The sequence below is a fragment of the Cotesia typhae genome, unplaced genomic scaffold (genome assembly GCF_013202065.1).
Source record: "Cotesia typhae breed Kobodo isofemale line unplaced genomic scaffold, CoteBio_Ctyphae scaffold_152, whole genome shotgun sequence".
Taxonomy (NCBI): domain Eukaryota; kingdom Metazoa; phylum Arthropoda; class Insecta; order Hymenoptera; family Braconidae; genus Cotesia; species Cotesia typhae.
The window spans coordinates 6,490,136-6,504,258 of record NW_027423776.1 but is presented as its reverse complement, the minus strand read 5'-3'; the positions used below and the strand labels follow the sequence as shown (position 1 = coordinate 6,504,258).

Sequence of the window (14,123 nt, the reverse complement as noted above, 5' to 3'; positions counted from 1 at the left end):
GTGAAAGGTAATGATGTATACATATATATATATATATATATATATATATATATATATATATATATATATATATATATATATATATATATTAATGTCTAATTATTGTTTATATTTGGCGTTATAAAACGCGCCGGGTACTTGCGAGGGCGTTTTGTGTTAAAAATTAACGATAGCATGGAGACCCCGGTTCGTATTTGTACTGAGTCTGATTCACGATTACCATCGTTGTAGCAATTACAACCAAGACCAGAGCAGAGGATATAACAACTACCAATAACGACGTTTCTCTCTCCCGGGCGAGACAGGAGTCACTGATATTCTGACGCACCGACATCGCGCCACCTGCGCGCGCATTTTGAACCTCTCTCTCTTTCCCGCTTTTTTAAATTTTTTTTTGCACTGTCTCACTTTTGCTTGATGCTGAATGCCTGTCACGAGTGTAAACACGTTCATGTGAGTGAGTATATATACTCTCAATCTCAATGTTCAGTGTGTATTTTATTTATATGCATGCATGTATTTAATATAGATATGTAATATTTGGATATTTATATTATATTGTTTTTTTGTATTGCAGATTCTTCATGATTTTAAGGTGGATTTTATAAATTCGTTATTTTTATCAATTTTAAAACTTGAAACTAAAAAAGGATAAAAATATGTGATGGAGAAAGTGGGAAGAGAAAGAGTGCTAATTCTTCAGTCTAGCCTAACCTGGACGATAAATTATTTTGGTATTCATCTTGCTGTAAATTCTCGACAATTGATGTCTTCCATCAGAATTTAGCTGTCTTTATTTTTTTTTATAGTTTTTGTTTTATTTTTTTATTTTAATTGTCATTCTTGTCAGCTTATTTTTTAATGGATTGTTTTAATTGTTTTTGAGGTTAATGTCGAATTTTTTTCTGATTTAAATTTATTTTATTTATTATATTTTTAGTCATTGCAATTTTTAGATAATTTATTCTGTTTTTTTAAATTTAACCTCTAGTTTGTAAAATAGTGTATTTTTTTTATTTTTATTAAATTTAGAATTTTATTTAATAATGGAGTTGCTGAATTAAATATTAATTGTTAATTTTTAAATTTTATTCGTTGAAATAAATTATTTTAAAATGTAGTTGTGTTTTAAAAAATTAACAAAGTGACTTTTAACGTTATTTTTTGGTTAAATAAATAATTTAAAAATGGAAATAAATCCATTGAGTATTATTCTTGTAAAAAGAGATAGCAAAGGTGATAGAATGTTATTTAGATATCCGCATATGGATAATAATAAAAAGGATTCTAATCAGTGTACAAAAAGAAAGAATCCTTATTCATTGATAATAGCTGAAGATTCATTACAGGTTAGTATTATCATTATTAATAAGTATATAAATTATAATAATAAATGAATTAATGATTTTAGTCACTGCCGTGTCCAACATCAAATATCACTAATGGAAATTTATCTGGATTATCTGATGAAGTATTGTCGACGCTGTTTGCTGTTAAACCGGAGCTTTGTGAAATGAAATTCGAGTTAAAATTAAATAACGTACGTTTTGTTGGTCATCCAACTTTGATACCATCGTCGAGGGGAAAAGAAGTTAATTCTTCCATGTTATTTAATGTTGTATTTGCGTTACAAGCACAAGCTAATCAATCTGTTGTCAAGTGTTACCACGACTTGAGCAAAAGGTCAGTCTTTAAATCATTTGAATTGTTAATCAATAACAAAACAATCATTTTAAATTATTCTCAGATTATTCATACACTCTAGGTACTTATTTATAACACAGTAATTATTGTTATTCCTGGTTGTATTTTTTTTTATGCAGATTAGGCATAACACTCAGGCACGAAGAAAAAAGATGTGGATTTATAACGGAGGAAATAAAAATGATGGTATCTACTCTTGATGAAATAGCGACGAGGTAATTTTTTTTTCTTATCATAATTCTTATTAATACTTATTTAGATGCGAGATTTTTTATTTTAAAATGCTACGATTATTGTTAGTAATTTCACAGAATAAATGTTTCGTTTCTATTTCGGTTGTAAAAAAATTAAATTGAGCTTTTATTGAATTTTTTTTTCGTATTTAGTTTCATAACAGGTGGATAAAAAATACGCTAATAATTGTTTACATGATAATTTTTTAATTGTAATTTTTTTTTTTTTTTTAATTAATTGACTAAAAAAAATTTTAGTTTTTTTAAAAAAGAAAAAATGAGCATAAAAGTATACTCTGTAATTATTTTATATATTAGAAGAAAAAAAAAAAAACTAGTTTCAATCAGCTGAAAAATTGAGTTAGGATCAAAGTCGGCAACTGAGTTAGAAAAAAAACTTTATAAAATATAACTTTGAGATGAACTTGGAAATTTGAAAACTTTGGAAATTCTAGCTCTGGTAAATCGAAACTTTTATTAATCTAAATTTTGAAAGTTTAACTTTCCAATGTTAAACTTATCTAATTTTGACTGTTGAAATTTTATCTTAAAAGTTTAAAAAGTTTTGAATTATAAAATTTAGATAGATACTTTGAAATTTTTTATTTAAAAAATATTTATTTAATAATATTTCAGGTCTGAAGAAGAAAGTGAAGGAGAAGAATCGCCGTATGAATTGATACTAAAAAAAAGTTTGCTTGCGAAAGATTTAAAATCAGCATTTGACAGCCTATATAACACAGGAATCGTCAACCTGATGATTAATAAATGGACATTGGTTAATTTTTGCCTGCCTCAAAAAGTACATCAAATCCACAAAAAAGGGTTCATAATGAATCCTGAGATGATTGATAGGTAAAAAGATCTTTGAGCTGTTTACATGGCAATACTGAAAGAGGTTAAAATAATTGAACTGTTTTTATTGTTCTAATTTATTTTCTAGATGTTTAAATAGTTTAAGACCGTACCACGGCCTACTTCTGTTAATTGAGCCGGTGGACTTATTAGAATCATTACCAACCGATGCATCTCCTGCACTGAGACGCATGATTCATATGTATAATCCGCTGAAAAGTCTTCAAACTCTGGCTGCTGATACAGATTTATCACTAGCGCAAATTTTTCAACTAACCGGACACCTGGTTTATTGGGCAAAAGCAACTGTTATATATCCGCTGTGCGAAAGCAATGTTTATGTAATTTCGCCCGACGCTGTCATTTCTAATCAACTTATGGAGTCATTCACTGATCAATTTCCGGGATTGAATCTTTTACAAGTAAATATTAAGCAAAAAACATTCATTTATTTTGAAAAAATTCATAAGCTTTCTACAAACAGTAATTTTTTTTAATTTTAATAAAGCTGCTATTTATTTATGCAGCAGCTGCATCATAAACGTCTTTTGATTTTTAATATTCAAGTTAATTTTCACAAACTTATGTAATTAAATTTAGTGACGGTTTTGCAAAATTAATTACTTTAAGACTTGTTTGATTAAAAATTCTAACGTAACTGTTTACTAGATTTTAATTAAAGTGATTAAATTTAAAAAACGTAGGTAAAAAAAATTTTATTAACGGTATAAAATGTAAAAGCTGTGCAATTAAATATTTAAATTTCTGTCCCGCTTTGACATTTTTTTTTTTTTTTTAATATTTTCAGATCATTACACAATATAATTAATTTTATTTAATTATGTAATGTAATAACATTTATATTATTTTACAGATTCTAAGTGAATTTTCATTACCGACGTCAATTAGCGAGAAATTGAATCCATTAGGACAACCACAGCAGCAACAACAGATAGTAAAAATAATTGTTTGGTTATTAAAAAATCGTCTGCTCCTGCAATTGCATACATATGTCCAATTTATGCCGACCGATCACGGACAAGATTCAGCAGTAAATAAATTTAATAATAATTTTATAAAATAATAAGGTAAAAATAAAAGCCCCAATTATTGAAACTATTAAAGACAAAGTTATGATTTAATTTTTTTTTAAGCAATCAAATATCAATATCGTTGAATTTTGTTTGTAATAATATCTCAAGTAATTATTAATTTTACTAATCATTTTAGTAATCAATATTATTAAAGTTTAATAATAAAAATTTCCATAAATGATAAATTGCTATTAAAAATATAAAAATTAATTTAAAAATAATTTATTTAATCAGAAGAGTTCAAACTCTTACAGTAAATTTTTTAGATTAAAGTAAAAAAAAAAGGCGTCATAGAGCTGTCAATATGAGATTCTTATAACAGATGATTATGTAACATATTTAAAAATAATTTAGAGTGTCAATATTTAAACCAATAATTGGAAATTTTACCTTAGATAAATTGAACTTACAAATATTTATTTTAATTTAAATCTAAGGTGACTTTCACTTAATATTAAAAGTTAATCAAAGTATCAATAGCAAAGACAATGCCAGTAATTGAAACATTTATCTCAGTATTGATTTTAAAGAATAAAGTTATTTTTTTGTCATTGAGTAGTTAATTATTGAGTGTGTTTCACTATCAGGAGACGAGAAATCAAGACTGTTCGAGTCCAAATAGAGCCACGGAGAACGACAGCAGCTTGAGTTATAATAATACACCCAAGGGAATATCTAGCGAGATGAGAATCGATAAATCAATCTCAATGTCCAAGGAAGAAGAAATCTTCGAATACCGATCTGAGAATTTTCCAATCTCTTCCGAGGACATAATGCTGCTCGATAAGCTTTGTGGGCTGAATTATTTTGACGGACAGCACCATCTCGAAGAAATAATGTATTTAGAGAATATACGTCGATCTCAATTGTTAGAAATTTTAGAAAAATTCCGTAATATTTTAATAATTTCCAAGCACGAGGATCCAGCAATAACGTTGTTTTATTCTCAACATGGTTTTTCATAAATCAATATCACTGTTTTCATCATTTTTATAATAAAAAAAAATAAATCGATATATTTTAGTACGCAATAGTATTATTTAATAATAAATTTAGTTTTAATTTTTGCTGTAAAAAAAATAAACCAAAATGATATTGTTTAGATATTTATTTATTATTTATAAGTATATATAAATAAACTTGAAAATATATTTATAGAAATAAAAATTTGTTAAATTTTATATATAATAGTCCTGTTCGGCCGAACTAAGTCCTGAGTAAACTTAGTAAGATATGTATAGTATAGTAGATCGATACATGTATAGCTGGGAATGCTTTGACAATACTTAGGCTAACTAATCAGTTTACTCAGGACTTGGTACGGCTGAATAAGTTCAATATCTGTATATGTAATGTATATCCACGCCATACATTAATTAAAAAAATTACGCTTTAGCGGGTACTTGAGTACCAGGTTTTGGGCCAGAAGTTCCACCCGTGCCGGTTTGTTTGAAAATTAACTTAGCAGATAATTGATAATTTTGAGAATTTTTGTAACAAATAAATTATGGCAAAAAAAATTGACATTTAAAAATTTTAAAAAGCTACAAATGCAATTTTTTAAAAGTAATTTTTTGGAGCAAATTTATTTGTTAAAAAAAATTTTTAAATTGTCAAGTGACAGCTAACTTTAATGTCATCCGGTTTGTTCTTTTTCTGAATAATTTATTGAAGCGGAGAATAATTTATTGTCAAACTTTAAATTAAACAACGACTGTACAACTAAAAAGGTAATTTTTATAATAAATTAAAAATTATTTTAGTGTAATAAGTAGGGCCAGGACTTTTGCAGTTGTTTAAATGAGCATTCATACGTTTAACCTAAAAATTGAATAAAGAATAAACGCCAACTTCCTGGCCTTAGTAATAAGTTAATTTAAAAATAATATTTTTATTAATTTTTTTCGCATTACTTGTAAACACGTGGTTATAAATTGATGGTTAGAATTAATGTTTGGTTACGTTTAAAGTAATTATTAAATTAATATTAAGCATAATTTTGATTTTAAAATCAAAAAGATACTAAAATTAGCAGACATTCGACATTTCTTGAAATTTTTTTGAATCCTTTGATTTACCTTTAAACACAAATTAATCAGACCGAAAATTTTGGAGTAATTCGGAAAAATAATTTTTTTTCGATTTTTTCGTCAACGACAACTCACAAACGAATCAACCGATCTTAACCTGCTCGGCGGCGATCAATGTAGTTTTTTGATATTAAAAGCTGATTAGTTTTTGGAATCGATCGGTCAAGCCGTTCAAAAGTTATAAGCGGTTCACTTACTTTCACACTCACACATGAATACAGTGACAGACATAGTGACAACTTCGCGGGAATAGTCAGTGAAGCTTCCTGTGACCTTAAAACTTTGGGATCTGATGAAAACTCGATTTTTGCAAAACGGGGTAAAACCAATAACTTCCCGATTTTTTTAGCGGGAAATTCAAAAAAAAATTTTTCTAAGCGGGAAGTTCAAAAAATTTTTAAATAAATTAATTTTTTTTTCAGGCGGCAAAGAATTCATTATGAACAAGAAAATAAGGGCTACAAAACGGACCTACACCCCAATTGGTGTTCACCCTGAAAAAAAAAAAAAAAAAAAACAGTAAGAGAAAAATAATATGTTACTGCAATTTTCGTGATCAATTAATAGCCAAAGGTGTAAACATTAATATTAAATACATATTTGCTTTGGAAAATGACAGCAGTATTCTAAGTCATATTATCCAATGCAAAGATTACGACCTGATTGAGCGCATTATCATGTATTACACTGTCAAAAGTGTTAATTCCAATACTACGTCTTCTGCATTAGAAGTTACTTCAAGTCGGTTCAATGAATTTAAAGAAAATATCCACTTATTTGAAAACCTTGACTTATCATGTCACGGAAAAATCATCACATACATAAGCGGTAAATTTTCATTATTGGAGCTGGTCATACATTTGAACGATTACCACCTTGCTAAGCAATTGATCGAGCAAGGAGCCGATATCAATGTGATTCATTATCTAGGTCGATCACTGTTACATCAAGCCATCGATCAAGAAAACAAAGATATAATCAAATTGCTGCTTGAAAACAATGCAAATCCAAACGTTAAAGACACATATGAAGAGAGTGTTTTCTTCAGAGCTGTGAAAAGAAACGATTATGAATTAGCGGAATGTTTAATCAAGGCTGGCGCGAGAGTCGATGATCCCTCTGCTGAATTTTCTCCGTTACAATGGGCGATATCGAAGAGAATTCACAAAATGACTGACTTTATAATAAAAAATGGAGGTGACGTTAATTTAGTCTGTTGTGGTAAAACTCCATTGTATTATGCGGTAGACGTTGAAAGCGATTACATGATTCATTTGCTTATCAAAAACAAGGCTGATATTAATGCAACTACTTGTGTAGAACGCAATGAAACGGCTCTAGGTACAGCCATAAAAAAAACACAATCTTAATTTAATAAAAACAGTAATAAGTATCGGCGCAGATGTCAATTTATTTTCCAGGTACGTCACTCCTTTGCAATTCGCGATTATTAAGAGTGGCTACGATAATTTCGAAATTGTTGAACATCTGATTAAAAATGGGGCTAAAGTAAACGCAGACAGCAGTCCTGAATCAAAATATTTTGGACAAAAAGCACTGCACATTGCTGTTCAAAAAGGAAATGAAGAATTAATCAGATTACTCATTAAAAATAGTGCCGATATTGAAGCTGTCACGAAATCTGGCCAAACAGCTCTCGGAATCGCTGTGCAGAATAAAAATTTTGGATTAGTTGCAACCTTAATCGAGGCTGCCGTTGATGTTAATAAATTCTCGGCAGGGATTGCGCCGTTAAATTTAGCAATTGCTGCTGAAGATCACAATCTATTTAAGTATCTTATTATCCGTGGAGCTGATATTAATGATATTATTGCTGATGAATCGAACGAACAACTGAAGTCTAATTACGTTTTCAAGAAGTTGATCCAAGGAAGGATTGTTATGTTTAAAGCGGCTGATTTTAAGATTTCAGATGTTAATTTACCACCAGCTATCGGTGGAGCAGAGTTTTATAATTTGTTTGAAAAATGTCGTAATGAAGTTACACTGATGAAGACAATGAATGTAGGTACTACAACGTTGACTTATTATGATACATTACATACTTCTATACACAGTATGGCAATGCGCTTTAAATATGTTGATGATAATGTTATTCGTGATTATAAAAATTTGAACCTAAATTTTCCATTATATACTGACATTATATATAGTCGGATGGTAAAAACTATTGATAGGAAAAAATTGTTGGAAAAATCTAGTGACGTTATTAGCGATATTTTTTACCGTGAATTACCCGATACTTTTATTAGAGAACTGTTTTGGTATTTAACTAATAGGGATCTTAGAATATTGACTGGTTATTTTATTGATTATTGATTGATTAGTGGTTATTGAATTGATTTTTCTGTTTTAAAAATTAAGTTAGCTCAATTTGTTGAATGTTGACATGAGATTAAGATTTCGTCACAATAAAGATTTTGTCGTATTAAACTTCTTGGTACGTACTTTGACAGCAAACTTCGATGGAATATACACATAAAACATCTGAAGCGAAAATGCCACCAAAAATTTTTAATAATTCGCACTCTCATGTCCAAAAACTGGTGATCAGACACTGATACATTACTAAATCACGTTACAGATTCCATAAGGGCGTATAATAAAAATTCTATTATTTTTTCTAAGTCCAAACAAAATTTTTAGTTTAAAGAAAAAAATTTTTTTTTGCATTTCGACACATTTCATACAAAAATGCGTTCATTCCCGAAAAAAAATTTTTTTTTTTGGGAACCGGCGTATTTTTTCATGAAACGTGCAAAAATGCAAAAAAAAATTTTTTTCCATACAAAAATTTTTTTTGAACTTGGAAAAAAATAACAGAATTTTTATTATACGCCCTTGTGTCTAGTCTAATAAATAGGTTCTAAAAAAATGTCAATAAATAAATAATAATTGTACATGTTGTAAAAATATTCAATAAAACTCACTTTTGAATTCATATTTAAAACAGCCATGTGTTTTTTTTTTTTTTTTTCTAAATTTTTTCCAATAATTCAACCAAATATTGATTAAAATTTCATAATTATAGAAAGTCATTAAAATATATACCTGATAAAATTAGTAATTTAAATTTTTTATAAAAGGAGAATTATTTAATATTATCTTATTTAATATAATTTTTTTTTTTTTTTTATAGTACAAGTAATTAATATACTTTACTTTTAAAATGATTCCGATATTTAGTGCGTCTCAAACGCATTATCTACAAGAAATAAAATGTGTATGTACATGACAATTGATTTTTCGAATAAACGCAAAATTTGCAAATGTGAAAAAATAAATTTTTTAATTTTAGTTGAAAATAATCGCGTTTTATAATTGGAATGCACTTTTAACCAAAGCCAATATTTAATGCATGATATAATTTTAACAGGAATAAATAAATATAAATAAAAAATTATATTTTTTTTTTTTTTGGTAAATATTAAAATGAATAACAGAGTTAATTTTTTAATCATAGTTATTATTATCGTTAATATCCATATAATTATCAATAACTACAGCAAAACACAAAACAAAAAAAGTTATATCTGTACATTGTTCTTATGTGATTAACATAAACGTTTTTTTTTATTATAATATTATTTTATTTTATTTATTTTTTTGCATATCAGTAGCCTAAGATAGGACGAAATTAAACCATAATATTCACAGATATTATACAAGATAAATAAGGTCCAGGGCATCGACACACTGTATTTATTAAACAAAAAATAATCATAATAATAGTTGCCATTATCATTATCAATATTTATAATCAATAATAATAGCAAAAATATTAAATAAAAATAAACTTAAAATACAATATTTTTTTTATCTAAGCTTTAAAAATAATAATTATTTTTAAATAACCGATGAATTATTTAAAAATTTTTCGATGAGCAGTGTGCGAGCCCCATCACCAGATATCCTTATTTTAATATTTATTTAACTGTAATATATGTAATTATTTTTTTGTATCGTTTTATTATTTTTTTAATTATTTGATCCTTTAATAGTTTTACTTCTATATACTGTACATATGAACAACGCATCTTTTACACTGTACACGCATACGCTCCACGAGTATCTGCGCTGCCTTATTTTTATCTCATTAGTATTTATTATTATTATTATTATTTGTTCATATTTTTTTTATTTTATATTATTTACTTCTTTTACATAAGGATGGGCAGGATATTTATGACTATTCGACTATCAATTACACTTACCATTGTCATTAAACATTAAATAGGAATAACTTGTTTCCTACACAATTTTTTTTTATTTTTTTTCCATTATTTAGTCTCTGTTAATAATGACTTTTTTTATTTCTTTTCAACTACTGAGACATGAGCGCGTTTATTTTTATTCATTTATATATTCAATAACTGGGTAACTTTATTTTTTAAGTATCTCAATATTGTCCAACTGGAACTCCCGATAATTCGTACATTCAAACATGAAAAAATTTATATATATATATATATATATATATATATATATATATATATATATATATATATATATATATATATATATATATATATATATTTTTTTTTTTATCTATATATATTTTTATAATTCTTTCGATAATCCTTGTATTAATATTTATAAGACAATTATCGTGTAGAAAATTTAAATACCACGATATTACAATCAACAAATGAATTTACATTAATTTTATTTTATCATTTTTTTTTTTTTTTTTTTTTGTTAATGAATAGCAATATTTAATTATATAAAAAAGTGTAAGAGCATTATTTTAATTTTTATCATTAATAATTTTGAATTACTCATAATAATTAATATTACTATAATTTAATTAATAATATCATTATAATTATTAATCATTTTTAAATCGGGAGAATCAGTGTGCAATAAAAAATATCTAGTCGCACTCAAGTCTGAATTATTTATACATAAATGCGTTTTTCTTTTAAATAAAAATTAATCATTTAAATAAAAAGATCAATAAAGTAACAAAAAAAAAAAAAATAATAATAATAATTTACAATACAGTTCCGCCCATCGCTCATTTTTTTAAATCTTTAAAAAAAAGGTTCTTTTTATCTCTACAGGCGTGTAAGCCCTACGCGCAGAAGCATATCGTAATATTTATGTAACATAATTAACTTTTAATCTATTTAATTAATAATTAATAATATTTTGTTTACAGTTTTCAGGGCTGCGTCTCTTCAGCGCACAACCGAACGGACATAATTGTTAAACTTTATTGACGCGTTGTTTATAAATAAAAAAAAAAAAAAAATAATAATAATGTGCAAATTGCACCGTTCAAATATACTCGTTTATTATTCACTAATAATTTATTTAATTTTCTTCAATTAATTAACGCGGGATGGAGGTTTTTAGTTTTTTTTTTTCAATCATTATTTTAGCAGGGCGGCGTCAATGGTCATTGAGATCGATCATACTTGCGTATGACAATTTTTTAGCCCTCTATTTTTTTTAAAAATAGTTTTTTGCTATATTTATTTTGTTCAACGTGCAAATCGATACGTAAACTAGCTAAGAGCTTCAATAACATTAGTAATAATCGATTGCAGCAATAAGAATAGTAGAGTAGTAGCTGATAGTAGTATTAGAAATAGTTTTTTTTTTTTTTTTTTTTTTTTTTTTTTTAATTAGTGATAAGAAGTTTTATAATCGTAGCATAGTAGTGGTAGGAGCGTAGTGTTTAATTGCAGTAGCAATAGCATTAGGCAATAATCATGAATTAAAATTTTTCATGAATAATAATAATAATTAATAACTAATAAAATGATAATAATAATTAATAAAATTAATAATAATAATGACAATAAGATTAAAGAATTTAGAATAATTATTAATTAATATTATAAATTCTTCATAATGTACATAGCTAATTATAATTGTAATATATATTTATATATAATAATAATAATTATCAATAATAATAATAATAGTTGTATTAATTATAATTGAAATATGGTACATCCTGCTAGAGGAATTTATTTCTTTACAATAAAAATAAATCCTATTAAGGTAGTCCTTGTTAAAAAAAAAAAAAACCATTATTTTCATATTTAATGTCTAGATTAATTTTAAATAGGAATTTCTTTTTTAATCATTATCATTATTAACATTTTTTCTTATACGCTATCATATTTGTTTGTGTATGTTTACTTTAAAACACTATATCTTATTTATCATTTTCACTTTCTAGTTTGACAGGAGCAGCGGCAGCGGCTTCGGCGGCGGCAGCAACTATTGTTACAATTAATATAATACATTCATATTTATATTTATATTTTTATATAAATATGTAATATATATACAATACATCATATATCATATATTATATATATATTACATAAATATGTATATATAATATGTATAATAAGATAATAATTATTATAATTATTATTATACAAAAACACATCACATATCGCGGACCTCAAGTGGTCTCTTTTTTTACTATGTTTTATTTATTTTTTTTTTTTTAATTATTTTTTCTTCTTTTTAAATCGTTAAATAATTAAAATCACAGTAGTCATGCCTTCGCTGGCTCCTTATATTTATACAATATTATAATCTAAGCCTTAAAAATTAAACTTGTTTAAAGATTGATTAATTTGTTATTTTTGTTTCAATTTTTTTTTATCTATTTTTTACTTGTAATTGTAACTTTAGTTTTGCTAAAATCCGCATAGTGCAATTAGGAAGGTATACATTGTATTTTTTAATGTTTTTGTTTTTGTTTGTAATATTTTTGTTCAAAGGAACAAATACGGAGAACTTATACTCGACAATTATAAATTAACAAAATTGTCTTTGTCACATATCGGAGTAAAAATATTTTTTAAATAACGTTATTATTATTATTATTATTATTATTATTAATATAATAATTTACTTATAGGGTAGGAGGGGGTGTAACAAGCAAGTCAGCTTGTCGGAGAGACCAAGAGTGAAGTCGGTCGTTCCCACAAACATAACAAGCATACTATTAAATTGTTTTTTTTTTTTTTTTTTTTTTTCAATCAAGATTCCAGGACACAGATGCCCAAATATAAAATTACTGTGAAGAGGAACGCAAGGATTTCATGTAATATTAATAACCGTGCTAACCTCCTCCGCGTCACAACCCCGACCATCCTATCATTAATTGTCATTTCTGTAATTGTAATAATTATTCATATTCTTGATGATGATGATCTTAAGAGTTACAATCAGATGTACAATCCTAGATAACTTGCTAAGCCAGTTCTCTTTATGATTGTCAAACGGTGTAAGTGAGAACAATTTGTCTCATTATTGTTTTTTTTTTTTTTTTTTTTTCGTTTAAATAGTAACATTTGTCAAATTCGGGTAATTAGTTTCTACTATCGGTAATTATTTTCTTAAACGCACAATGATCATAAGTACGCGGAGGTTTCATGCCTCCCGTGACACTCAAAAATCATTAACTCGGTGCGTTTTGTACGCAGTCGACAAAATTTATATAATGACGACCAGTGACGGAGGACTAATATTGTAAATATCAAGAGATTGATCACGTTAGCTGCTTGACCGATGACGTTGTCTCAAACTGTGGCTATTACGATGACCAGGTGAGCAATCTCAGCTACTCGATGCAGCAAATCTGGTGCTATTCGGGCCAGGCTCTCATTGGCAAAGTCGCATGATGGAAAGATGTGGACTACGTATGCGGGCTGAAATTTTATTTATTAATTTTTATTACTGTCATTTATCACGATTTAAATACGAGTGAATATATAATTTATTTTTTTATTAATTTAATAGTAAATAATATTTATTTAACTAACCTGCTGTGAACCCGGTGCAGCAATATTTACAATACCAGCTGCCTGTTTCTGTTGTAAGTAAGTTATAAAACCAGTTTGAAGATTTTTACTCTGCTGAAGAACATCCATTTGATCTCGTCCACAAGGCAATGCCAACAGCATACAATGTTCATTGTCAGTCTAACAAAAATTTAGTAAATTAATATAAATAAAAATTTTTCACTGTTAAAGTAATAAGAAAACTTGGTGTTTATTAAAATGACCTTGTATTTTGAGAACTATTGATGTTTTTAAAGATATAAGCTCATCCCGATGTTACACTCATCAAGAGCTTTCATTTAAGTACCCACA

At 26.7% G+C, this 14,123-nt stretch overlaps 2 protein-coding genes across 7 annotated transcripts in view; one reads left to right on the top strand and one right to left on the bottom strand.

The window, feature by feature from the left end:
- Positions 1 to 404: 404 nt before the first annotated feature.
- On the top strand, positions 405 to 8,949 carry Nprl3 (GATOR complex protein Nprl3). Of its 2 annotated transcripts, XM_074256931.1 has the most exons (10): positions 405 to 489; positions 578 to 734; positions 1,122 to 1,349; positions 1,412 to 1,683; positions 1,824 to 1,919; positions 2,574 to 2,792; positions 2,881 to 3,214; positions 3,667 to 3,843; positions 4,474 to 5,616; positions 6,399 to 8,949. In XM_074256931.1, exons 3-9 carry the CDS (start codon positions 1,188 to 1,190, stop codon positions 4,849 to 4,851), a joined length of 1,638 nt encoding a protein of 545 aa, XP_074113032.1. In that variant the 5' UTR covers positions 405 to 489; positions 578 to 734; positions 1,122 to 1,187; the 3' UTR covers positions 4,852 to 5,616; positions 6,399 to 8,949. The 2 variants fall into 2 exon arrangements, with proteins under 2 accessions (XP_074113032.1, XP_074113031.1); XM_074256930.1 differs by lacking the exons at positions 405 to 489; positions 578 to 734 and having other exon boundaries at positions 1,033 to 1,349.
- A 2,645-nt stretch (positions 8,950 to 11,594) lies between these two features.
- LOC141536407 (uncharacterized) overlaps positions 11,595 to 14,123 on the bottom strand; it is a 91,664-nt gene continuing 89,135 nt past the window's right edge. For all 5 annotated transcript variants that reach the window (XM_074256893.1, XM_074256896.1, XM_074256894.1 and 2 more), the window contains 2 exons: positions 13,794 to 13,952; positions 11,595 to 13,679 (listed from right to left, as the gene is read on the bottom strand). In XM_074256893.1, the coding sequence (XP_074112994.1) occupies positions 13,551 to 13,679; positions 13,794 to 13,952 (288 nt within the window). In that variant the 3' untranslated portion in view covers positions 11,595 to 13,550. The remainder of the gene's footprint in view (positions 13,680 to 13,793; positions 13,953 to 14,123) is intronic.

Coding starts and splice junctions, on each gene's coding strand:
- Nprl3 (XM_074256931.1), top strand. CDS start 1,188: ATGGAAATAAATCCATTGAGTATTATTCTTGTAAAAAGAGATAGCAAA. Junction 1,684..1,823: donor TACCACGACTTGAGCAAAAG/GTCAGTCTTTAA, acceptor TTTTTTATGCAG/ATTAGGCATAACACTCAGGC. Junction 2,793..2,880: donor AATCCTGAGATGATTGATAG/GTAAAAAGATCT, acceptor TTTATTTTCTAG/ATGTTTAAATAGTTTAAGAC.